The sequence below is a fragment of the Talpa occidentalis genome, unplaced genomic scaffold (assembly GCF_014898055.3).
Source record: "Talpa occidentalis isolate TD23 unplaced genomic scaffold, MPIMG_talOcc4v2.1, whole genome shotgun sequence".
NCBI classification, from domain to species: Eukaryota; Metazoa; Chordata; class Mammalia; order Eulipotyphla; family Talpidae; genus Talpa; species Talpa occidentalis.
Genome location: NW_026555331.1, coordinates 153,600,904 through 153,626,413, shown reverse-complemented (window position 1 = coordinate 153,626,413; position 25,510 = coordinate 153,600,904). Strand labels below are relative to the sequence as shown.

At 47.7% G+C, this 25,510-nt stretch overlaps 1 protein-coding gene across 11 annotated transcripts in view; it reads left to right on the top strand.

Annotated features, from left to right (window-relative positions):
• Window positions 1-25,510, top strand: part of KMT2C (lysine methyltransferase 2C) — a 181,217-nt gene that overhangs the window by 49,514 nt on the left and 106,193 nt on the right. For 8 of the 11 annotated variants that reach the window (XM_037516187.2, XM_037516195.2, XM_037516170.2 and 5 more), the window contains exons 3-6: window positions 13,817-13,955; window positions 15,965-16,165; window positions 19,157-19,305; window positions 20,341-20,450. In XM_037516187.2, coding sequence (XP_037372084.1) covers window positions 13,817-13,955; window positions 15,965-16,165; window positions 19,157-19,305; window positions 20,341-20,450 — 599 coding nt within the window. Of the gene's footprint in view, window positions 1-13,813; window positions 13,956-15,964; window positions 16,166-19,156; window positions 19,306-20,340; window positions 20,451-25,510 lie in introns of all 11 variants that reach the window. The other 3 variants (XM_054692780.1, XM_037516216.2, XM_054692781.1) reach the window with 1 other exon arrangement.

Genomic DNA, 25,510 nt, shown 5'->3' with positions numbered 1-25,510 from the left:
ATTGATGACATCTGCAGGCAAAGGCTGTTTATTTTTTCTTTCCAGTTAGTGTACCTGCATTTCCCTTTCTAGTCTTATTGTCTTAACTAGACCCTCCAGAGGATGGCAAAAAGGAGTCGTGAGCGGGGACATCTTTGCCATGTTCCTGGTGATGGGGGAAAGCTTGTGTTTTCTTACCGTGAAATAACAGTGTTGGTTGTGGGTTTGGTACCAATTCTTTTTCAAACTGAGGGTGTTTCCCTTTATTCCTACCCTACTCAGAGTTTTTGTCACGATAGTTCTGAATCTGTCAAATGCCTTTTCATGGGATCATGTGATGTTTTTCTCTCAGCTTATTGATTAGATGGAGTACAGTTGATAGATGTTCCCACGTTGAGCCATCCTTGCATGCCTGGAGAAAGCCCCTTGGCCATAGTGTATAACACCTGCTCTGTACGTTGCTGGAGCCCGTTCGTCGAGTTTGCATGTGCGCTTGTGAGACAGTGCCTGCAGCTGTGTTGTTTCCATGCAGTGTCTGTTTCTGGTGTCAGGGAAGGTGGTCGCGTGGGATCAGCAGGTGTGCCCTGTGCTGCTGTCTTCTGTGCAGATGCAATAGCCTGTTTGTTCCTCTGTAGGTCAGTTTTCCTCTTCACCTGTGATTTCCTGTGGTCTGAATGCACCCGCTGCCCTGTGTGATTTGTGTGTAGCCCCTGCGTGGTGCTCCTTGGTGGGTGGCTGCTGTCTGTTACTCTGGGGCTGTTCTCAGCATTATTTAATACTTTTTTTGCTGTTTCTTTCTCTCTTCTTCTGGCATTTCCGGGGCACATGTCAGACATTTTGTCGTTGTCCCACACTTTTTAGATGTTCTTCTGTTTTGTTTTTTTTTCTTTCCAGTCTTCATTTTTCCTCCTTTTTTTTTTTTTTAACCATTTTGAAGGTTGCTGTTGAGATGTTTTCTATTTCAGAAGATGCTCATTTGAGGAATTTTTCATTCTTGTTAGTGTGTTTTTCACTTTCGAATTTCTCAGTGTCTTGTTTGCTGGGTAACAGGCCTTTGACGCTCAGGTGCTGAGCTCTTGGAGGGCAGCACCGGGCAGTGCTGTGAGTGGCGCTCAGTCTTGTATTCGATCTTTGCCTCTGCTCTGTGAGCTTCCTGTGTGCTTCTGTCTTCCCCTCCCCTTTTAGGTGGGGTGGGATGACGAGAGGGATGGGGTTGAATATTTCCCTACCTCTGGGTCACTATGCTCTAAGGAAGCTCTAGTAGGGTGGGGTCCGGTGTAACAGTTTATCGCAATGACAGACCTTGGTCAGAGCGTGGAATGCTCTGATGTGTTTCATAACACCCCCTCCCTCAGGCACAGGGGATTTTTCTTAAATTATTCAGCACTTAGAATTTGGTAGTGCTCCAGCAGGTATAGCTACAAGTGTGTGGGGTCTCCCTGGAGTTTTTCTCTCAGATGAATTGTCAGCCCCAGTTCAGGTGTCCAGCCCAGCGCTGGTTCCTTTAGCGGTTCTGCTTCAGGGCATCTCCATCCTATGGGTTGGCCTGTTTGTGCTTCCAGTGCTGCCCCAGGACTTGACTTTCTTTACAGTTCTAAAAAGAGCTGGTGATTTTTCAGCTTGTTTGGCATTTTATTAGTAGATGGAGTGGTGCTTTCTGTGCTCCTTTAATCCAGCTGGGACTCTGGTCGCTTCCAGCATCATTTTGTTTGTCATTTGACATGCATATATTATAGGTAAGGCCTTTTCTTTTATAGGTTGATGAACTATTTATTAATCAGTGGTCATGAAAAATATAGTTACTGTCTGTGCAGCAGCACAGAAATGCCTCAGATTTATCTGTCGGCATAGTTATGCCCACAGTGTTCAACACCATCCATGCCCGCTCTATGACTGCCCTCAGTCATGTCCACGAGCGGCGTCCAGTCATACTCTTGTTGAGAAGTGTAGGATGCCCTGGACTGTTTCAAAACATGTCCCCACCTCAACTCTCCCCAAGCACAGGGTTTGATTCCTTAGTTACTTGACACTTAGAATCTGGTAGATTCATGCCTGAATCTGGTAGACCACACATACAATTCGTAGACTGTCTTCTGGTCCAGTTATTAATGTGAAGTTATGGCCTGTTGATTTGCTAATGGTGGTGGGGACTTTCAACATTAGTTTTTACTTCTGTTCTGTCAGTGTGCTTGATGAAATGGGTGGGATTGGAGTGAAGCTCGTGTATGTTACTGTAATTAGCTCCTTTTGACCCAATTATGATATAATAAATGGTGATTGGAAATTTTAATGATGTCATTACGCTAGAAAGTGTTACAACTCTTGTCTGTACATCCCGACTGTCACTGCTCATGCTCGACGGCGCCTGTGCCACGGCACCAGGAAGAAGCCTGCACACACTCCGTCCAGCTCGCTGGTCCCAGTCTTCTCTTTCCATGTGAGAGTTCGTCCCTCACTCGCCTTGTCTTCAGCTGTCGTTTTTTTTTCTTTTGAGGTTTCTTTCTTTTCTTTTTTTCTTTTTTTAAGATTTATTTAGTTATGTGTACAAGAGCTGGAGTACAGGCCAGAGATGCGGGGGAATGAGAGGATTCACCAGGGACAGAGTGGGGAACAGAACAGGCAGACTGACTGAAACACACTGCTGAGGGGAGCAGCGGGCGAGACAGGAGAGGTCTGCCGCGCCATGTGGGTTGCTCCCTGGCCGGCCAGGGATCAAACTCATGCTGTAGAGGCTGCAAATTGCTTCACAGTGTGGTGCTTAACCCCTTGTACCACCAGGGAGGCCCTTGAGATTTCTTTCTTTTTTTTTTTTTTTTTTTTAAGATTTATTTTATTTATATGAGAACCGGAGTACAGGCCAGATGCGCGGGAGGGTGAGAGGATCCACCAGAAACAGAGCAGGGAACAGAGAAGGCAGACTGACAAAATACACTGCTGAGGGGATCAGCGGGCGCGACAGGAGAGGTCTGCTCGCCATGTGGGTTGCTCCGAGGCCAGCGGGGATCAAACTGGCACTATAGAGGCTGCGAACAGTTTCACGCTGCGCTCAACTGCCTGCACCACCAGAGAGGCCCCCCTTGAGATTTCTTAAAGTGAATTTAGTATATTATTTTACAGCTGTATATACCTATGGTGGCTATTACTTGTGTGACTCTCTGTTACTAGTTCTGACTCTTCTGCTGGATACATGATGGAATTGCTGTTCCCGGCCTTTGATGAGTGGTGTTTGGTGGGTTGTGGGTGGAAATCACATTGGGTCATGCCTGTATTAGGGCAGAACCCTTCTTCCAGTGTCAGTGTTTGAGTTGGTCGCAGCTTGGACAGTTTGGGTCCTAGAGTGAGGAGACAGTGGAGCAGACACACATCTGTATATATATATGTAGTCTATGATTAGCAAGAAGACATTTTTCAAACACAAATTTATGTATGTTTTCCCTGTTAGGTTTATTGTGGTAAAATAGGTTGATATCTTCATATCTTCTCCTGGGGGGAGGGGGGAAAATAGGCCCAGGCCACTACAGATATGTGCTCTCACACCCTCTCTGTGACCAGGTCCTCAACTTTGGCCCACTGGCCCCTCTTGCCCCCACCCCAGGCCCTTCCCTCAGGTTGCCTTGGTTTCACAGTGAGATGTCAAGAGTTTATTTCATGTTTCCTGATGTGGGCCGGGATTGCTTTGTACTCTTGGTACTGTTTTTGAGGTGTCTCATAGGTTCTGATAGATTGTATCATTATTTTTGTTTATCTTCATCTGTTTTTTGATTTTTTATTTCTTCATTTATCCAGTGGTAATTTACAAGTGTGTGAACTAGAATTTTAAAAATAATTTTTCAGTTCTATATTGGTGCATAGCTTATCACCCCAAAACATAATTGTTTGAGACATAGACATCATGCTGGGATTTTGTGGGTCACCGATTGTAGGGCTTGAGCATGCAGCTCTGTGAGCTCCAGCTGGGGTCACCTGAATCTCTTCACTGGTGCTAAGGCTGGTCTGGAGGGCCCAGGATCTCCTACTTGGTGTATTGATGGGATGGGTACCAGACTGGACCTGGCTGGACCCCAAACATACTTGGCATCATCTTAGGGCCTTTGTGTGTGGGATAAGAAGGCGGTTAGGACCCGGCTGTGGATCCTGGGGCTTCGTGGGGACGCCTGGCATCTCCAGTGCTGTTCCTGCTGCTTGGGGCATCCACTGGCCAGCCCACGTTCAGCAGGAGGAGGAGACGCCACCTCAGGTGCGAGCAATAGCACCATTTGCAACCAACTTTAATCTGCCATAGAGTTTTGTTTTGTTTCACACACTTCTGCTAATGAATTTTTGTAGTTGTAATTGAAACATTTTCAATTGTCTGTAATTTTTAATAAAACTGCTGTTAAGTCTGACACATATTGAATTTTAAAAAAATGCGTTCTGTAATATATTTTCCTTTGCCCTCATTACTGACTTTTTGGTACTTGGGGAAATAAGCAGTTGGACAGCACATTTGACCAACCTCACTCTTTTAAAAATAATAATGCCATGTTTATCTTACTGAATACATTTAAAATTAAAATAACGTGTATTTGTGGACACCGTGATTTGATGTGCATACACAGGTGAGCTGGCCAGTGCAGCCCTGGCAGTCAGTAGGTCTCCTCACGTGTCACGGTCTTTTCTAGGAGGGGCGTGGCTGGAGTCTGCTCACCCTGCACCTCTCACTGCCACGCATGTTTCTGGTCTCTGGACTTATTCATCCTGCGTGGCTGTGACTGTGTTCCCTGTGACTGTGTCTTCCTGTCACCTTCACTCACCGGCAGCTAGCAACTAACTGTTCTCCTCTGTCCCCCAAGTTGACAATTTTGATTACATCTGTGACTTGGTTTGTCAATTTCTCTAGGTTACAGACTTTTCGAAACCCCCAGTTATCCTTGATGCATCAGTTCTTTCTCTAGAATCTAAAATGTCAGTGAAAACTTTCATTGACTCTTTCTTTCTACATCCTGACAGAGACAAGTTAGTTACCCACAGACTCCACTGTTAGCAGCCTGCCAGCCTCTCAGTTCCTGGCTGACATGCAGTCCCAGAGGAAGTGCACACTCAGGCCCCCTGCGCCCCGCTTCGCTTCCTCCCTGCAGACAGTCGCTCAGCTCCTCGAGCCTTTTCTTGAGGCTGCCTCTTCTCTCTGTGAATATTCACCGTCCCTCCCTTCTATGGGAAGGGGTTTTATTTTTAAGCTCTTGTGCTGTACTTATAAACCTAGACAGATGCCGAATCATCTTTTATCTTTCATTGAGTCTGGCAGTTTTGGAAGCAAAGATTCTCACTAAAAGCCCCAAGAAGTTCTTATTTGTTGGGCTGATTTTGCTTGTTCTATCACCAAAACTCCTTTGCATTATCCCTTTAAAGTCATATCTCCCCCCGAGTTAGCCCCTGGCAGCCGCTGATTTGGTCTTCTCACTGTAACATCTGGAAAAAGGCCCTGTAAATGATGTCATACAGCACGTCGCCCCCGAGCCGGCCCCTTTGGTGCATCCCAACACCTGAGGTTAGCCCAGTTGTTCATGTGTCAGTACAGCCTTTTGTTGTTGTACAGATGCAGCGCAGTTTGTGTTAGCGTTCGCCTATTGAAGGGTATTTGTTCACGACTCTTCCCTCCAGGAAGTCTTGCAGTCTGTCCCTCCATCCCGCCCAGGAGACCCTGCCTGTCCTGCTGGCGCTTCCGCTGCCTTAGTCCCTCGTGTGTTTCCTCAGCCCTCCGTCCACGCGACCAGCACTCTTTTGAGTGCTGTTGTGGCTTCGTGTGGCTCCTCTTGCTTTCAGTTCTCTAATTGATCTGTTCTCGCAGTTTCTTCCCTGTAGCTCTCACTCTTCAGGCACAACAGTGAACAGTTCAGGTTCTGGAGCCACAAGCCTGTGTGTGCCTAGGGCTCCCGGGCAGCATTCTTGGGCCGTCTACTGTCCATTAAAGCATGTTATTAAAATAGCTATTTTAATTAATGTCTGGGGTTTTTGGGCTCTTGCTCAGTATTGGATGCTAGCATGCAGAGCCTTTTTGTCTCCTTGGGTCTGTGTACCTGAATTTTAAAAAATCACATAAAAATGATCACAGTAATGAATATTTGTGAAAACTTAGGGAACTAGGGGTGAATGTAAGGAGAGTAAATTAGCTGTAAAAGTTTTAACTCCTAGAGAAAACGATGTTTCAGCTTTTACTTCTAATTTTTGGTAGCTCACATTTTCATCTTCCCAAGCCGAGCCGTGGGAGAGTATGAAAGTCCTCATAGCATTAACCAGCGTCAGTATTTTAAGTAGTTTAGTGAATAAAGCTTAGTAACTAAGATGTTGCAGTTTCCAGTGGTGGCTCGTTGTTGACCACGTGTTTTGCGTACAGAGGACACAGACACTTAGAAGACAGAAAGGTGCCTGGAGATCCTGACTGTGGGGATTTGGGCTCCTGTCTGTGGAAGGAAAGGACGCGGTCACCCAACTTCTTAGACAGTCTTCTGTCTTCTTAGTAGCAGGGAAGCATCACAAAAGTTCTGTGAAGGTAAAGGAAGTTAGAGAGAGAAGTACGGTTCATTCTGCTCAGCAGCTGACCGAGCGCGGCTGTGCCTGCTGCTCGGGCACTAAGGACGCACGCGGGTGTGGAGCGGCAGCGGTCGCGGCCGTGAATGTTTTGTGCAGTTTTCTCTGTGCTTTTGCAAGTCTTCATACAGTACCCGAATTATATTCTTCGCACTCCTAGGACAACCACGCTTCTCCACAATAATTTTAATTAACGAAAATAAATGTAAATGTACACAGAACTACCTGCTTGCATTTTTAACATAGTATATGATTAATTAGTCAATCCATTAAATGGTGATTGAACCTCATCCGTGTTTTGTGATGGACTTGGGCGTGTAGGCAGCGGTGGTGCCTGCTCTTGAAGGGTATCCTGCCCAGTAGGGTGCCTCTCCCGGCACGGGACACTCTTGCCACTGACTCCTTTGCAGACTCTATTCTAAATAGTGGTTTGAAATGAATAAGGTGAAAATACACAAGGCTGCAAAGGTAAACAATTATATTGAAACAGTATCAAAAAAGGCCAGAATTCTCTCACCATCCCATGCTTCTGACTGTACCCAGTGCTTGTATAAATAAATAAAAAAAATAAATCTTAAAAAAAAAAGGCCAGATGGCTAACTTTATAATGTGCTGTCTTTCATTTGCACTTAAATTATAAAAGGTAGCAGCAAGTTTAGTGATTGTTGTAATGCTGAAGTAGTGATGAGGGTCCGTTTGCAGACGCTGAGCGCGGCAAGGAAGCCCGCTCTCTGGACGGAGGTGCGCTCGCCCTGTTGTCTGTTGCGTGTTCACAGTGAGGATGGTGTCATGAGTTCTGAATCTGGATGGTCAGTATAAAGACATGGTTCTCCATCCAGTGTCTCAGAAGCACTGCTCAGGTGCATTTAAAGACATTAGACAGGCTGCCTCGAGAGACCACACAGCACTGGGGAGTGTTGACATCTGTTGTCATGTGGGTGGCTCTGCTGGATGTATTTGTGGACACACACGCCCCTTTCAAATAATTATGTAACTGGAGGAAACTGATCTCATCATTGTCCAAAACCCCAGTGTTTTATTCCCATGAACTTGACTGTGAGGCAGATGTCCTCTCTGTCATCTTATCAGCTGTGCTTGGAAAATAAAGAGGAAAACTCTAGTTTTAGTTTCTATCTCCAGCGCCACAAGTTGATGCTTCGGTCGCAGCCACACTAGAGCTGTTACCGTTTCTCTTCAACCCTAATTTCTTCATCAAACGATGCGCTGGGCACATGCCCTGCCCCAGTGTGTGGTGGAGGAAGAGCACCCTTGGGCTTGCGGTGCCGGAGCCTGAGCTGCTTTCTGGCAGCTGCGTGGCCGCTCACCCCTGTGACCTGGCGTGCACCATGCTTCTGGTGGTTGGTGTTCTCGGCGCGTGTGTCTGTACCACGCTAACTCCCCGCCCAGAGTCCCAGCCACCCTTCACCTCTCCAGCCTGTGCTTGCCCCCACTTGGCCCTTCCTTCTGCTCCCTCCCCTCTGGTGGCCGCCCATCACCCCACACTCCCAAAGTCTGTGTTGTCTTTCTTTTACTTAGCTCGTGGGTGTCTTTGTATATCACATATGAATGAAATCATAGTGTGTGTCTCCCTCTGTCTGGTTTACTTCATTCAGTGACATATGCTCCCAGTCCATCCAGCTTCTTGTAAATAGCAGGATTTCATCTTTTTGATAATAATGAATAATACTCTGCCGTGGTCATATATCACCACTTAATCCACGGAAGTCATTTGATGGGTGCTTAGTTTGTTTCTAGTTCTTGGCTGTTGTAAATAATGCTACAGTGAACATGGGGGTGCACATATCTTTTTGATTGAGCGTTTTTCTATATTTTGGATAAATAACGAGAAGTGGGATAACTGTATCATGGGATTTTAAGTTTTAATTTTTTGAGCAATTTGCACACTGTTTTCCATCGTGGCCACTTCAGCTACTGAGCCCACCAACAGCACACGAGGGGCCTCGTCTCCGCTGCTTGTCGTTCCTTGTCTTTGAAGATAGCCCTTCTCACAGGTGTGAGGCGATGTCTCGGTGTTGCTCTGGTTTGCGTTTCCCTGATAGTGAGACGTGATGAACATCTTGTCACGGGACTGTTGGCCACCTGTGGATCCTTTCTGGAAAAGCGTCTAATCAGATCCCCTGCTCACTTTCAAATAAGATCGTTTTTTCATTGTTGAGTTTTGTGAGTTCTTTATGTATTTTCAGAATTAACCCCTTGTTGGCTGTGTTATGTACAAATGTCTTCTCCCGTCAGTAGTTTAACCTCTTTATGTTGATGTGTAGCACTTTCCCTTGCTGTGAGAAGCGTCGTAGGTTGATGTAGTCCCGCTTGCTGCTTGTCCCTTCGCTGCTGGAGTCCAGGCCCACAAACACCTCTAAGGCTGACGTCTGGAGTGTCTTGCCAGTGTTTTCTTCTGAGTATTTTGTGGCTTTAGGTCTTATATCCAGGCCTTTAATCCATTTAAAATTAATTTTTGTGTATGGCTGAGAGAATGGTCTAGTTTCATTCTTTCATATGTGGCTGTCCTGTGTCATTTTGAGTTATTGTTTAACTATTGTATGTCAGTTTACCGTTTAAACGAGAATATGTATTTTTTAAGTGAAGAATTAAGTGAGTGGACTACTAGATATGCATCTGTGTGTCCTTCATATTATTAGCTGGACTTCTGGTGCCTTACTGAAGCCTTTCTAAGCTACACACCCCATCTGTTCCCATAATTCCCTGTGCCTTGGGTCCTGAGTGGCCATTCCCTGTCTCCTGACGAGACCCACTATGGATCTAGGGCTCCTCATGGCAACTGTCATGGTTACCAGCATGGTGCCACAGTTGCTCAAAATTTTGTTTGGTAAGATATCATTCTGCAGTGATGCTTTATTAACTCCCCCGTGGAGCCAGGAGGTACTAAATAGATGATCTCTTTATCCCTGTGACTTGCCATAATACAATTTGATAGTATGCGATATGACGTCAAGAGCCTGAAACCGGCTAGATGGGGAAGTAACACATGGTTAGGACACGGTGTGTGAGTGTGGACGTGGCGTCTGCCATGCTGCTGGTGCGCGAAGCGGCGGGCTCACTGCTCTGCGAATCCCACCTGTTTGCTCCTAGGGGTGGTTCGTGGTAGGCGGAGTTAGCTGTCTTCTAAATAATTAGCAAACTGAAATTGAGATGAGCTTCTGTAACTTGCCAAGGTCACATTGCTAGCTAGTGACGAGCTGCCGTGCGAATTCTTCCCCCGTTAATTCCAAGCCTTTGATTTTTACCAACACGGTGAGCAACCTGTGTTACGAATTTAAAATGTTTCCATGTCATGAAGCCAACTTCTTAGGAGGAAGTAAGAGCCTGGAGAGGTGGTATGGTACTGTTGGGGCAGGTTTTGGGTGTGACCTGCATTGCACCCCATTTACCATTGTGCCCCAAGATTTGATAGCGCAAAGGTGCTGCCAGAAAGCTGGACACACTGTCCCTAGAATCTCCTTTGAGAGATGCTGCTCCAGGGTAGGTGCTGCCACCGCGTGCACCTGGGGGAGCTGAATAAGCACAGGGTGGGGGTGGTGGTGGCAGGGATGAACCAGTGCGCCCCTCCCCCACCCCCATTGGTAAGCTCTGCCTCCCTGGCTCTGTGCCAAATTGGCCTGTGGTCTAGGTCAGCTGCAGAGTAAGGGGAGGCTGCACTGGGGCCACCGTGTCAGAGGAAAAGATCGCACTGACACTGTTAAATGCAGACGAGAGTCTGCCTGCGCCACCTCCACGGTTTGAGACCGTGGGCACTTGAGCAGGGGAGCACCGGGCCTCTAGCTCGGGGGTGAGCTGAGACGGTGTCCAGGGTCCGGCGTTTTCAGAAGTGCGCTGGCGGTAGCCGAGTACTGGGTCAGAATCATTCCCTCCGTTGTCTCTGGGTTCAGTCGTTGAGCCCAGGGCGCACGTGGATGACAAGTCTTTGAAGACCTAGGCTGGGCCATGAGGGGACCCCAATTCCTGCCGGACTCTGGTGCCTTGTAGGGCTCCCTTACCCGCTCCACCATGCAGGGCAGTGAGAGAAGCTGCCTTCTGTCGCTACAACTCACTTCCTCTGCAGTGTGAAGTAAGTTGGTGCTGAGTTGGGACTGGGCGTCCCTGTCCCCTAGGAAGTGACATAAGAGCCTCAACTCCATAAAGACCAAATAACCAAAACAAAGTCAAAACCCAAACCCAAACCCACCAGTCCCTACTGTGTAGACCAGCTCAAGGCAATGGCTGGGCTGCAGCGACAGTGGCCGGGAGCCCACGGGCAGCGAACCCTCAGCTGCTAGACTGGCCTTCCCTCCTTGGGGGTCAGGCCTGGTCCTGATGCCATTTCTTTTTTCTTTTTTCTTTTTCTATTTTTTAAATGTTTTTCCCCTTTCTGAAATGCAGGACTTAATTTCAAAGGGCGTGAACCCGAACCTACGGGCCCCAGCCTGTGACTGCGGACGCTGTTCTGCCCTGTGCTTGGTCGCCACATATAAAGGGCCCCTGGTCTCCCAGTCCCAGAGACACCGTTCTCACTGGCTGACCCCACCCCACCTGTTTTTAAGTTTTGGTTATGGGGTCCCCCACGGCCAATACCAGTTTTTGTGATCCCTTGGCATGGATTAGGCTGTGACAGAGACCCTACCACACAGCAGAGGCTTAAGTAGAGCAAGTTAATGTTTCCCTTCCGTAAAGATGTTTCTGGTGAGGTCCAGGCAGACGGGACAGCAACGTGCTGTTTGATGGGCCAGCACGCCCCTCCCCCCCAGTCTCCGCTCTCTTGGAGTCAGGGCTCGCTTGTAGCCTGGCGTGGGGTGGCTGAGGCTCATGTCCCAGTCCACAGGAGGGAGACACAGACAGGTGCGGCTTCTTGGGGATGTGGGCATGCGTGGCTACTTGAGTCACTGCCATTTGTGAGAAACAGCCGAGCAGAGCCGCGAGGCACTGGGACGGTCGCTGCTGGGCAGTCATGGCCTCCTGAAGCCTGGCTCGCTGGAGGGGGTGGCGGGGTGGGCCTCAGCCTGTGTCCATTGTCTAGGGAGCCCGCGCCTGCCGGGCTGGGGTTTACATTCTTGGGATTTGGATTTCTTTTTTTTTTTCCTTTTTCCTTTTTTTTTTTAAAGATTTATTTATTTATTCATACAAGCACTGGGCACAGTCAGAAGCGCGGGAGGGTGAGACAATTCACCAGAGCCAGAGCGGGGAGCAGAGCAGGCAGAAGGACCGAAGGACACTGCTGAGGGGAGCTACAGGTTACCGTATTTTCTTTCAATTCGTGATGAAATTTTTCATTTTGTTTGTGAGTTTTTTTTTGTCATGTAGAAATTTTAACTTTTTTATACTCTAAGAAGTGTGGATCTTTTAATCATTCTTTGACGCAAGTGCACTTTGCATTTGCAGATGTGACAATAGTTACTCGTGTCAGCGCTGCGCTGGAGGTCGCCAGCAGACCCCGTGACTGAGAGGCCCACACACCCTTGACGGATGCTCCACTTTTAAATTTCGATTTAAAAAAGAGATGTTATTTTTAAAGGAAAAACCAAAACCATCCGTTTGCCTCATTTCATCATTAATTTTGTGATCTAACAGGATCTACAATTATTGGTAGTTTTTGTGACCACACAGTGAATGGTTCTCAAAACTATTCATTTGTCAAAACCCTCCTCTAAATTTCACTTTTAATCTAGAAGACTTGCGTCACATGCTGTGGGAGTGAGGTGGAGTTGGGTGGGAGCCGGCGGCTGCTCGGCGTATCCAGAATCAGTGAGAACGTGGTCTGGCCCTGGCAGGAGTCAGGGCTCCAGATGCTGATTTACAAACCAGTAAGTCAGAGGAGACTTGAAACCCGGATAATAATCAAGTTCTTCAAAGAAGGGCTCGTTCAAGCCTTCAGGGCAGAGACTGTATCTGGGAACTGGAAGGAGCCTGTTCTGGGGCGGGCGTTGGGCCACCTTCTCCTGTAAGAGCCCCACGGGATGGGGCCTTTTCTCCTTTTCCAGGTGCTTGCGTGAGGCCGAGGTGAGTAAGCTCAGGCTGCAGAGTGGGTACTAGGTGTGACAGGTGTTGGGGTTGCCCTGCCCACGGTCCCCATTCTATCTCCCTGCTTACCAAAGAGAGCCAGCCGCCCACTCATGGGAAGAGGGCGTCCTTGGAGGCCCTGTGGGGTGGTGTGGGGAGACAGCTGGGGAACCTGGGCACCGGTCAAGAAGGCAGGTGCAGGCGGGGCTGGCACTGGGACCCACCACATCCCATTTCCTGAAGTTTGGTGATGAAAGGAAGAACTCGGAGAATTGTAATAATTCTGGGGGGTTTGGGGGAGCATGGTGCAGAAAGGTCTAAGCGAGTTTTGAGTCAGGGAAATTGTTGAAGGAAGAGCATGGAGTTGCACTGGGGGCCCCTCAGGGTGGGGGTGTGATCATGTGCAGAGATGTGGGCAAAACACTGAGTGGGCATCGCTGCATCCATTCAAGAGAGAAGAGGGCTTGCAGAGACTTTGCTCAGGGTGGCCCTCCCCTCCTCCCCAAGAGCGTGAGCGAGGGGTTTGGTTGGTGTCTGGAAGATAATCGCAACAGGCAGCAGGGGGAGGGTGTGTTCTTTTCTGTGATGCAGCTTTTGGGAAGAGGGAGACCCATAGGAAACAGGGAGGGCTCTGAGCTAATGGGAACTTTGATTCGCAAAGTTGTGAAGAAGCCTTTTAGGGAGTCACATTGAAACATGTTTGTTCTATAGACAAAACTGCTGTAACCTGGGGCCTCCCTGGTGCGCTCCCTGGTGGCGCAGGGGTTAAGTCTCAGCACCATGAAGCTGTTCGCAGCCACTACAGCAGAGTTCCATCTCCCAGCTGGCCAGGGAGCTGCCCACAGGGCGCAGCAGACCTCTCCTGTCACCCCGCTGCTCCCCTCAGCCGTGTATTTCAGTAGATCTGCCTATTCTGTTCCCCACTCTGTCTCTGGTGAATTCTCTCACCCCCCGCACCTTTGGCCTGTACCCCAGCTTTTGTATGCATAAATAAATAAATCTTTAAAAAGAAAAACTGCTGTGACCCTGAAAATAAGGTTCTTAGTGGTCATTTCTGAGAGGAGCCCGCTGGGCATGCTGTGGTGGTGACCCCCTTGCGTGGACTCGGTGCCAGCGCGGCTGTGCCATGTGCACGTTGCTGTGTTGGCGTGTCCTTTCTGTCACTTGTCCTTTCTCCTTTGCAACTTGGGCTTTAGGAATAACTCCCCAAATGCTGGTGGCAAAGCAAAAATGACCTGTTCTTTTGTTTACTATCAAGCAGAAGTCAAAGAGCAGTCTGCAGAAGAGGACGCCGGAGCAGAAGTGGACAGCAGCAGGCAACTGGCCCCAGGCCTTCAGCGCTCTGTGTCCGAGGAATCCGCCAGCTCCCTGGTCTCTGTTGGCGTGGAAGCCAAAATCAGGTCAGCGGACGCGTGGAGCTGGGCGGGAGGTCAGTGAGAGGCACGAGGGCAGCGAGTTGGCCCCAGAGGGATGCAGAGGGCGCAAGCGTCGGGTGTGATCTGGGTGGGGTTTTATTATTCAGTCACTTTAACTTTGGGGCTGGCAGCGCTGTCTGTAGCTGGGGTCGGACTGCGCGGGCTGTCACAGGGCATGCCCCGGCCGCCACTCTGGGCCCGGGGACCAGGCTGAAACCGCCCTTGCGGTCCTAGTAGAGGAGCACCGGCCTGAGGGTTCACCTGCTCTTCCAGGCCACCTGTTAAAGAAGGTCCTGCTGTTACTCTTAGTTCTCTCGGTCGCAGCCTCTCCTTGGCTCGTGGGCCACATGCGGTGGCGGGCTTGGGTCACTATCCCCTCACTGTTGCGTGGAGCTCCTTTCATGGGCCCCTGCCCCCCTCGTTTATTCATTTCCTGGCAGCAGGATCCTTGGGGAGTTTCTAGTTCTGGGCAGTGATGAATGTAATTGGGATAAATATTCATGCTCAGTGTTTGGTATAAATGTAGGTTTTCACCTAGGAGAGGTGATTGTCAAGGAAGTGCCAGAATGTTTCCTAGCGCAGCTGTGCCTTTTAGTTTCGTGGGCTCTGCCCTTGGTGGCCCAGGTCCCAGCTTCTACAGGTGGAGGTCCTACCCTATCCCCGCTGCTCCCCCTTCGGTTGTTGGCCCTGCAACTGCATCTTTGGCCTCCTTTAGCCTGCTCCCTGGGGAGAGTGAGGGGGTGGCTGGAGCTGGTGTCTCACCTATTTGGCGGCTGCTACCCTCCCCCAATCCTCCCTCCCCGCCGTCCCCCAGGCTTGGTCTGCAGGTGTTCCAGGACCTCACCTGGTGAGGGGTGGAGAGGGCACGGGTTCGTGGCCCTCCGATGTTCTGTGTTCTCTCGCTGGCCCTTCAGCGATCTCTGAACTTCCTGCTGAATCCTCAATGTCCTGTTGGACGCCGTGGCCTCCTCCTAACTTGAGCGGGTGCTTCATCCACAGGCAGGCGATGCTTCTGCCCAGGTGGGTTTCTGTTGTGAGGATGGGTCTGTGTCTCCGCACCTCACCATGTCCGAGCAGAGGACAGGCCTCCCCCTCGGGATCAACTGTAAACCACACAGATGGGTGACTCCCCCTACCTTCCTGCCTCTCCCACCTTTCCTGATTATTCATCAGATTATTTGAGTACTTCTAGAAGAAGAAGTACTTTGTGGCTCAGTTCTGTGGTGAGATTTCTGAGGTGTTACAAGCCCGGGAAGATTTCGTCCATGTGTGAGCGGTGTGGGGTGTGCAGTGCAGGCCCGAGCTCCTTTGCTTCATCAATAGCTCTGTGTCGTGGATAAGCATCTGCCATTCTGATGGCTGCTCTGTGTAGGTGATGTTTTTGGGGAAGAAACAGATTGGACATCTGGCGTGCTGAAAGAAATGGAAGCTTAATAGCTTAGAAAGTGATAAAAATTAAAATGCTAGTGAAAGATTCAGTTAGTAGTTTCTTTTAGGCAAAACCAAAAATAACTCTTTCCTAGTTGCCTTTAGTTTTCTGAAGATGGACTGTGTACGGGTGTGCGCGCCTATTACATGCGTATATACAACACGTGCAAAATCATGCAGAGTGAACATGCCGTCAGCAGTCAGATACAGCCTCCTGCCCGCCTGCTGTGGAGAGCCCTCTTCCTAGCCTTAGCTTTGCCTTTTTCATTCTCTTTTCATACTTTGATTTTCTTGAATTAGATTTAGAAGAAAATTCTTTTTTCAAGAATAAACTAGTATTTTTTGTTCTGGTCATCACTCTAAAAGCTATACTGTGGGCCAGGAGAGTGACCAGTGTGCAATTGCTGCCAGACTTTACGGTTCTTACGGTGCAGGCGTGTCTAAAAGCTCAGTTTGCACTAAACAGTCTTGAATTTTCAAGCATGACTGCCTGGAGTGGCCTGTCCCTTACAACAGTTGAATAAACCACTCTGTCCTCTCTGTCGCCCGGCTTTGCCTCCCACCAGTGACCAGCTCTGCGCCTTTTGTTATTGTGGCGAGAAGAGCTCCTTGGGACAAGGGGACCTGAAGCTGTTCCGGGGGACACCTGGGCTCACCTGGCCAGGGAGGAACCCACCTTCCAACAAGAAGGACGCCAGTGACAACAGCCACGGAACCTGCGAGAAGACACAAAACTCAGCACCACGGAAGCAGAGAGGACAGAGAAAGTGAGCCATTTTGAATGTAAATGTTTGGGCGCACCCAAAGTTCATTCTCAGGACAGTGTGTGTGTGTGGGAGCCCGAGGCTGTTCCTGAGCGGCTCCTCAGCCCCCTGGAGCCTCTGACCACTGTCAGCACAGACACGCCTTTCCGCAAAGCTGCTCATTTAAGAAAAAAGATTGTTGTCTTAACTGTACATTAGCCAAATCCGTGTGATCACAAAAGCTAACTTTTAGAGGAAAACTTTAAAAACTTACTGCAGCTGCTTAGGTGCTGAGAGGTAGTTGATGGAATTTGTATGTGAGTGGAAAGAAGGTAAAACCTGAGGTCTTCTTTCCTCTAAACAAGTTTTGACTGTCTGTGAGAGGGTAACAGTGACTCATGGCCTGCGTTTGTCATTTATTTTGTTAGTTTTAGGGTTCAGAGAATGTTGACCTGTCCCATAAGCTCTTGTGATGACAGTTTTAACTTCATAAGTATTGTATGCCAAGAAGACCCATTATACGTTAAAGAAGATGCCTCCCCTTGCGTGAAGTAGGAATGATGGAGCTGTGTGTGTCCAGCGTGGACAGTCATCTCAGCCGCTCAGAACCCCTGTCTAGCATGTTCTCTTTCTGAGTTAAATTTTGTTACATGTTTTAGAGTTCTCTTTAAAGACCATCTTTGTATGTGAGCTTAGCTGTGGAGGTTGAGAGAGTAGAAGTTTCTGTTCCATGAGAAAGTGTAGAAATTACTTTAGTGTGGAAGGCGGGCCAGCCCTGCCCCTGGAGGCATGACGTAATTGTGGCCTCCCCTGGCCCCCATCCAGACCCAGCACCAGGCCTTGTGCGCGTTCTTGCTTGATTGGCTGCTTCTTTTGGACAGCTGCCATTGCCTTGAAGACATGAAGTAGGAAATGAAACAATAACAAGAATGAGAATATTTAAAAAGAATTTAAGGTGGAACTGCTTAAGGGAGCTTAGAAGCGGAGCTTAGTCTTGAGGCTTTGTGGGCACCGCTCACGGTCAGCTGCACTTTCACGTCCCAAGAAAACATGCTCCAGTCCTGCACACTCATGTCCACCAGTGATTTGCAAATCTGCTGGACCGGGCCGCTTTAGCTTCATGGCCTACCTTGTGTAACGGCGATCTTAGAATCACTGATTCCGGGCAAGCCAGTGGGGCTTCACCTACTTATTTTATGAGCTAAGTTAATTTTTAGTGAAAACTTGCATGGGCTAAGATAATTGTGTAAAAAGTAACCTTGGTTTAATGACAGTATATATATACTTAGTGTTTACCAAGTTATTAAGTAATGATAAACTATTTAATGAACCTTAGGAATGAAATTTATAAAATTTGGGAATCATTTAGGGATAGACAGGTAATTTATCTGGGTAATGATTTTAAACATTTACAAAATACATTGCTAATGAGCTATAAGCCAGATAAACAGTTAACTTTTTTTAATTGAAAAGGAACTTTTAAAAGTACTTTTTCCCTCTTGGTGGCACTAAATAGAAGAGCATAATCAAGGTTCTTCCTCTTACCTTTTGTTAAGGCCGAAAGTTCTGTGGGATGTATTTCAGGTGACTTGCCCTGCTGTTCTTGACAAGCCGGGCTGCTGTTGCCTAGGGGTCACAGCAGCACTAGCTGAAGTGGATGTGCACACCACCCCGAGGGAGGCTCTCGGCACAACTGCTGGTTAGGGCCTGGTCAGTCACAGGCGGGGCTGGTCACTCCATTGGTTTTTATACCCATGTGCCCAGCCCTGCCACCAAATACCGATGCAAAGAAAACAGTTCAGACGGGAGTCTTTTTTTCCCTCCTCCCACAAAATAACAGTGATAAATAATGAATATATTTGTAGGAATGGATGTTACAGGGCAAAATTCTCATCTCACTGTGGGCAGTTAAAATGAGAACTTTCTCCTAAAGTTAGCATAGCAGGCTAAATTTTTTAAAAAGTGAGTGTGCATTTCTAAAATGCTGGACATAAGCATTTCTGGTTACTTTTGTATGATTTGACATTTAGAACTACTTGTTTAGACCTGCTCACTGGGATGTGTCAATTCTTGCTACATTTCAGCACGTCCAGGCGTAGAGTCTAGTGTGCTGGCTGCAGTGTGGACTGCTTTTACTAGGTGTCCAGTTCCCAGATGCGCCGGCTGAGGGTCTGCTCTCAGTAGGGGGTTGGTTCAGAGTTGTGACTGGGTCACACACTTAGGACAGTTGGGCCACCTCATTCCCACACTTAATGTTCAGCATGAGTGGTTATTGGCCCTGAGCATTTACCTGATGACCCCGGTCAATCCTAAGAGCTGTGTGGGGCCTGGGATCGCCCAGGTGTCCCTGTCTTGCTCAGTCTTGGCTTCCATGCTGTAGGTTTTGCTGTTACACTGCTAACTCTCAGCCTTGAGCTGCTGTTTTGTTTCTGCGTCTCATTCCTGACTGAGCAGTCGTTGTAGAGAGAACGTGTGCTTCGTACCTCAGGCCAGCTATCTTGCTGTGTCCAGGACTGGGGACCCCAAGTGACACCTTACCCTCCCACTGCCCCCACTTCTCACATTTACCCTGGAAATAACCTTTCTTTACACAAAATGAACTGCTGGCTCTGACGTGGCAGCCCTTCTTGATGAAAAAGCAAATTTAAATGGTTATGATCAGGTTACGTTTTAAAAGCATTTCAGTAAGCCAAAGGGAGTATTCTTTTTACATGATAAAATAGTCTGACCAGAATATTTTAGAGTGTCAGTTTTTTAAAAAATTATGGAATGACAAAGTAAGTTTGCAACTGTAATTTGTAACACTCCTCTATGGACTTGAGGGAGACTTCCTTTTTGTTACAGGCCATGGGGTAGCCACCCAGCTTCCTATTATATTATGAATAATAAAAATGGTGAATTCCAGAAGTTTTACAGTTACCTATACCTAATAGAAATTGATTTGGCCACACATCGTATTTGTCATAAATTGAAACAATTTTCTGTTTGTCTAATTTTCACCTTTATTTCCCCCAGAGAGCGATCTCCTCAGCAGAACGCCGTGTCTTGTGTGAGCGTGAGCACGCAGACTGCTTCCGAGGAGCAGGCTGGTAAATTATGGGACGAACTCAGCCTGGTTGGCCTTCCAGATGCCATTGCTGTAGAAGCCTTGCTGGATCCTACAGGTATGAGCCAGTCTTCAGAAAGAACCTCCTCTTGATTATATAAGCATTTTAAATTTAGTGAATTATCAGTTTAGTAGTAAATACCTTTCATCTAGAAATAATTGTGATCACATTGTTAAAAAACATCATTGTTAAGTACACCTGCTTAGGTCCAGTTGTCTGATCTTATTTACCTGATCGATGTAGCACCTGATGCTGACGCCGGGCTACATGCTTTCCCAAGTATTCCCACTTTGCTGTTGTGTATACAGCAGGGCCGGGGCCATCTGATGATTGAGGAAAGAGAAAATTTTAAAGGGGCCCTAGAACCAGGGAGGCGTGGCAGCCTGGTGGTTTGACCTGGGGGTGAGGTTAGCGATGTTCGCCCTGCGGATGTTCTCTTAGCACAGTACGTGACCCCTTATTATGGTAGCAGTAACAGGACATGGCACTGTTGGTATTTGGACTAAATTTCATTCTGTGGCTGAGCCTGCATTTTGGCAGGCAGGGTCGAGTGCTCTGTCATGGCTTAAAGACTGAGTTGTTGTGACTGCCACGTGCACTCCTGGCATGGGAGGGAGAAGAGGGTGCGTGTGCAGTTTGTTACACATCTCGTTGGTCAAACAGCATGTTAAATTATGTAACCTTTTATTTTCATATAGTTTATTTTCATATAGTTCCCAAGGCATATTTATGATATGAAACAGAAATGACTAAAAACAGTTCTTTTTTGCTAAAGAAATAATCACTAACTCGGTGGTTCTTAAACTTCGGTGTGTACCTGGAGAGTTTTACGGAAGGCTTCTGGGCACTGCGGCAAGAGTTTCTGAGTCTGGTTCTTAGCTGTGCTCTGAGATCTCATGTTTCTCACGAGTTCCTAGCTAACGCCATGGCCCAGAGGGCCGCCCGTGCAGTGGCCTGCTCTGATTCAGCCTCGGTGTGCCGAGCCGTCGCCCCTGCATGCACTTGAGGTGATTTGGGGTTTCACGTCTTTGCTGTCCGCTTTAATATGTTTAATGATCAGTCATCTGCTCCTTTTCACGTTTACCCCTTTAGGCACTTGTTGGGCCCATCACCGCTGTGTGGAGTGGTCACTGGGAGGGAGCCAGACGGAAGAACCATTGTCAGTGAGCGTGGACAGAGCTGTTGTCTCAGGGAGCACAGAAGTAAGTAGAGGAAACTAGCATTTACCCCACTTAATAGTGTTTGCTGTAGTGGGAATTATTTATGAAATAATTATTGTTCTGCAAAAACCCTTAAAATGGGCAGTTGTTAATTTATATTCGAGAGTAGTCTGTAAAACACAACATAATTTGTTAAGTTGTGCAATAAATGTAAATTTAAAAAATTAATATTTTACATTTGAATCAGGCATTTATAGAAATGAGAATGACTGTATTTTAGGACAAAACAGTTTGATGAAAGTTTAAAATGAGAGACAAGATTTGACAGGTCTTTGGTCCACATTGCCAACTTGCTGCATTTGATATTTTCAAGATTGATTTCAGTATTTCTTTTCAGTTGGGCTGGCTGTTCAGTGTTTCTTGGCACTGTCCCCAAGCAGTGTCATGTGCGCAGCCTGCCGTTGTTCAAAGCTTTCTCTGTGATTTTCATGTAATTTTGAAAAATGACACACAAAAAAGAAATGTAACATTTACCTTCCATCTGTAAAGGCAGCCAATCCTGTGCAGTGAATTTGCTTTGCTACCTACAAACTTCCTTTGGTTTTTGACAGGGATATTTGGGAGCACTGAACTAGCCAATCCAAAGGAATTTTTGACCAAATAAATGGTAGGGGCCTTCATGGAGTGAACGTAGGTGAAACTTGAAGCAGTCTATAGAGACAAGAACTTAGATTTGAGTAACTGCTCAGTTTTTATAGCATTGGACTTACCCTGATTACTGGGTGGTCTGCTCATACAGGTGAGTGACTCGCTTCAAGTTTTGTGTGTGTTTTGGAAATGTGATATTAGATTGAAATGCTTGTTTCCAAATTTTGAGCAACGAGCATAATAGTGAAATCCACAGTCAGGACATACATAAATGTCCAGAGGAAGACTGATGATGGGTGAGACCCTTTTCTTTCCTGGACTCATTGAGAAGTAGTTTTGGATCATTTTGTGACATTGAAAAGTATTGTAGGGGGCCTCTCTGGTGGTGCAAGGGGTTAAGCATCGCACTGTGAAGCAGTCCGCAGCCCCTGCGGCATGAGTTCAATCCCCGGCTGGCCAGAGAGAAACCCCCAGGGCCAAGCAGACCTCTCCTGACTCGCCCGCTCCTCCCCTCACCAGTGTGTTTCAGTCAGTCTGCCTGTTCTGTTCCCCACTCTGTCTCTGATGAATCCTCTTACACACACACACACACACACCCCCATCTCTGGTCTGTGCCCCAGCTCTTGTATGCATAAATAAATAAATCTTTTTAAAGAAACACATCACTTTAAAAAAAAAAAGTATTGTAGGAATGGCCGTGAACAAGGTCTCAGGTATACTTGTGGTGCTGGGTTGGGGTTCTCAGTGTTTTTGTGAGGGGAGCCTGGCTGTGGGTTGGTGTGGATACCTGTGGGTCATTGGCCTGTTCACTATCGGTAGAGAGCTTGCTGCACCTTGCTGTTTTATATAGGAGACAACGTTTTGTTCTTTAAGTGCTTGCAGATAAGTTAAATGAGATTTAGAGACCAAATCCATGTCCCCTGAGCAAAGAATGGAGAGACCTGCCTTCTCTGGACCTATCTCGGCAGTAGTACTGGTGGGCAGACATGGGTGGAGGGCAGGCAGAAGGGCTGGGGGCAGCTGTCTCGGCGGCTCTTCCCCTGGACCTGCACTGTCCGAACCTGATACCACAGCCAGGTGAGCAGCCCAGGTGGCAGCACTGACGTGCGTCCTGCTCCTCAGAGAGAACCAAGGCCTCTCCTCGCTGAACGAGACCTGTCCAGGTGCCGGTCCTTGGCTGTGGCGTGTCCCTCAGCTGGGATTGCCTGCTGGGAGTCTGGAGAAGGAGCCTGGAGTGTCCCAAGTGTTCAGAATCACCGGTGTGCTTATCTTTGTGCAGGTTCATGGAATTGATCATTACCCAGAATAACCTCCAGAAGAGAGTGAACCTTTGTGGTTATACATGAGCGACTGGGGAGGGGCAGCCATGAAGATCTGTGGTTTCTCAGAAGGTTCTCAGAAATGCTATTGGACTCAGAATGCATTTTTATTTTGTGCCCAAAGACAAATGTTCTAAATTGTTGACCTTTATCATGTTGCCATGTGGCTGACTGTATTACGATACTTAGCCCTATTCTCAAAGAAAATAAACATTTAATTTACCTCTGTAAGATAAAGCTGACATTTCAACAATGAGAATGTAATGACTTAAGGAAACTTGCTGGGGGTTGACCAGTTTAAGAACAGATGTTTGGAACTATTTCTGTTGAGATTTAATGCCAGAAATAATTTAAATTTGTTAGCAGCAGTTTGTCACCAAAAAATCATGGGCATGAAGTTTTCTGATCTGTTTAAGTTATTCTAACGAGTTTTGGTATGTTTGAAACCCTTTTGTTCAAAGTAAAAATCAGTATTTTTTATCACAGGAGGTGAAAAGGTAGTTACTAAGTAAATTGGGGTAATTGTGGTTGAGATTAGAAAATGGCTGTGAGGTTATGCGTTCCTTCTACTGAGGACTCCCTGTCTTTGTCTTCTTCTTTTAAAAACTATGACATATACTGGAAAAAACTGCAGCTAGACTCAGGCCTTTCCTCTGAGATGGAGGTGAGCAGGATTCCGGCCGCGTGGAAGGTGGCGCTGCGCTGCTAAATTTGAGCTGTGCACGTCTTTTTTACAGGCTCACTGGATAGTGTGTCTGGCCTTATGTCCATTACTGGCCTGTGTAAATCACACTGGTTGTGTGAATCTTTTATTAGTCTTTTTCCCTCCCCCACCGGGGCTGTAAGTGCTCTGAGGGCCTGGGTAACACCTGTTTGGGTTGTCATTCCCCTCCTGCCTAACAAGGTACCTGGGCCCAGAGGCACCCCTGGTTCAGCGCGGTGCCCTGGGCGGGAGGGCTGGCTCCGGGGTGAGGCACTGCTGGCCTCTAGTGGTGATGGCGCGTCTTGCAGGCACAGCAGCCGCGGGAGCAGGAATCCGGGCAGCTTGTCTATTCCCTGGGGTTGTTGAGTGGATTCTTGACCAGGCAGTTTAGTTTTCTGCACCTTAGATGGTTTCTCAGTGTTTTCCCAGGGCGTCTTACCTATCTTTTCCTGGAGGGAAGAGTGTGACAAACCAAGAACCCGTGATTCAGGGCCGGTCATGTTCCTCCTTCCGTCCTCCCTGCCCCAGAGGGGCCACCGCTGGAGGTCTTTGGAGATGAGGGGGTCTAGACAGAGGGCCTTGAACAAGATTTGAAATGTGAGGATGTGTGGGCTTGGGAGAGGAGAATGCCTGGAGAGCCGGTGGCGCGGTGCATGTGGGGGTGTCCTTAGGTTGCACGGCCTTGTGAGGGGTTTCACTAATGAAGTTTCTTAAGAAGAGCAGTGTTTATTGACCTGAACCTCTCCCCACCTTTTGTGGTTAAATTGAAAGAGGTTCACGTGAAGACGAAAGCATTTAGGATTGCTCCTATAATTAAAGGCCAGTGAATTCCTGAATCTGGGTCTTATATGTGAGATGAGAAGGTAGAATGTTGTAGGGGTCAGTGAGGTGGGAGGTTGCAGGTAGGGGTCTGTCGTTTTCAGCCTGACTACGTAGCAAATGGGGAAATTGGTTAGAAATTGCTCAGCTTTAAAACTCACGAAAATTGTTGGGACCCGATGTCTGGGTTGGAGTCAGTGACAGCAGATCAGACCACCAGTGGAGAACGTTAAACAGAGGACAGAAGACGAGGGGAGCGTGATCCTTTGGTCGCGGCTCAGCAGAACATGAAGAGGTGATTGTGGCATGAGATAAAAATGATAGGAAGTGTACTAGGAATTACTGCATCTGGGTTGATACTTAAGGAGGTTTGGCCAATGATTCGAAATGGGGTTTGTGTTACTAGGGCTTCTAAAAGAATTGTCTAAAGAAAACATTATTAAATGGGGGGGTTTCAGGAACCTTCTTTTTCTGACGTTGTGCGCTAACGTCATTGACACTTTAATCATGTCATGCTGCCTGTCTGGACTCAGTTCTTTCTTTTTGCACAGTAAGAAATTGTATTATCTCTTCACTCTAAAATGCTATAGGGACAGCATCAAAGATCAATTATGGAGTCACTTCATCAGATGCTTAGCACGAAGTCCCAGGGCTCGACCTGGGAGCATGTTAGATGCACCATCTTTGCGTTGTGCTTGTGTGCTTACTGTCCAGAGACGCGTGGCACCCTGTGGCTTGACATAAGCGTGCCAGGCGTGGTGTCTGCAGAGCAGGTATTGCTTCCACTGCCACCTGCAGCAGGAAGCTTGTGTTAGGTAGCTCTACCCCGAGGACAGTTAGAAAGCTAAATATTTTTTTTTTTTCAATGAAATATTTAAAGGCCTTAGAGAAGGGCAGGGAGGTGAGGACTTGAGGGAGTGAAAACCCATCGGGGAGGGTTGTGCCTAGAGGTCAGCCAGTCTTGAACTTTCTTTCCCTAGAGACATTTCCCCTGCTTACAAAAGACCAGCTGATGACTGAGAAGCAGTTTCTGGCGAACTGTACACTTGGGATGAAGATAGGGTTAGGGGCCATTTAATACTGTAGACTTGGGTCCCCTAAAACCTGCAAATAACAGCCTGTAGGTCAGATCCGGTCTACCCACCTGCGTTTATACCGCCCATGTTTATACCAGTATAACTTTTATGTTTTTGTATAGCTAAAGTGTTAGACAATGTAGTTCATCACACATGAAAAGCATAGAAAATTCACAATTCGTTGTCCGTAAGTAAAGCTTTGCTGGACGAAGCCACACTCAGGCACTGGCGTGCCATCTCTGGGTCTGCTGCTCCGGCGGTGGCCCATGACGCAGCTGCTGCAGAGGCTGTGTGTGCTTGGCATTGCTGCTGGGCATGCTGCTGACCGTGATGGCTCATCAGCACTGGAGCCTTGCAGTTATGCCCCCACATCATCCGTTTCTTTTACTGCCGGCACACACCTGTCATAGTGCCACAAGGAAGGAGAAGTGCAGGCTATGTGTGTAGCCCCTCAGAGGCACAGTGGGCTGGGTTTTGTCATTATCCAATTAGATGGCCAGGCAGTATGTTTGCTGGGCTGGGGCGGAATTCTCTGCT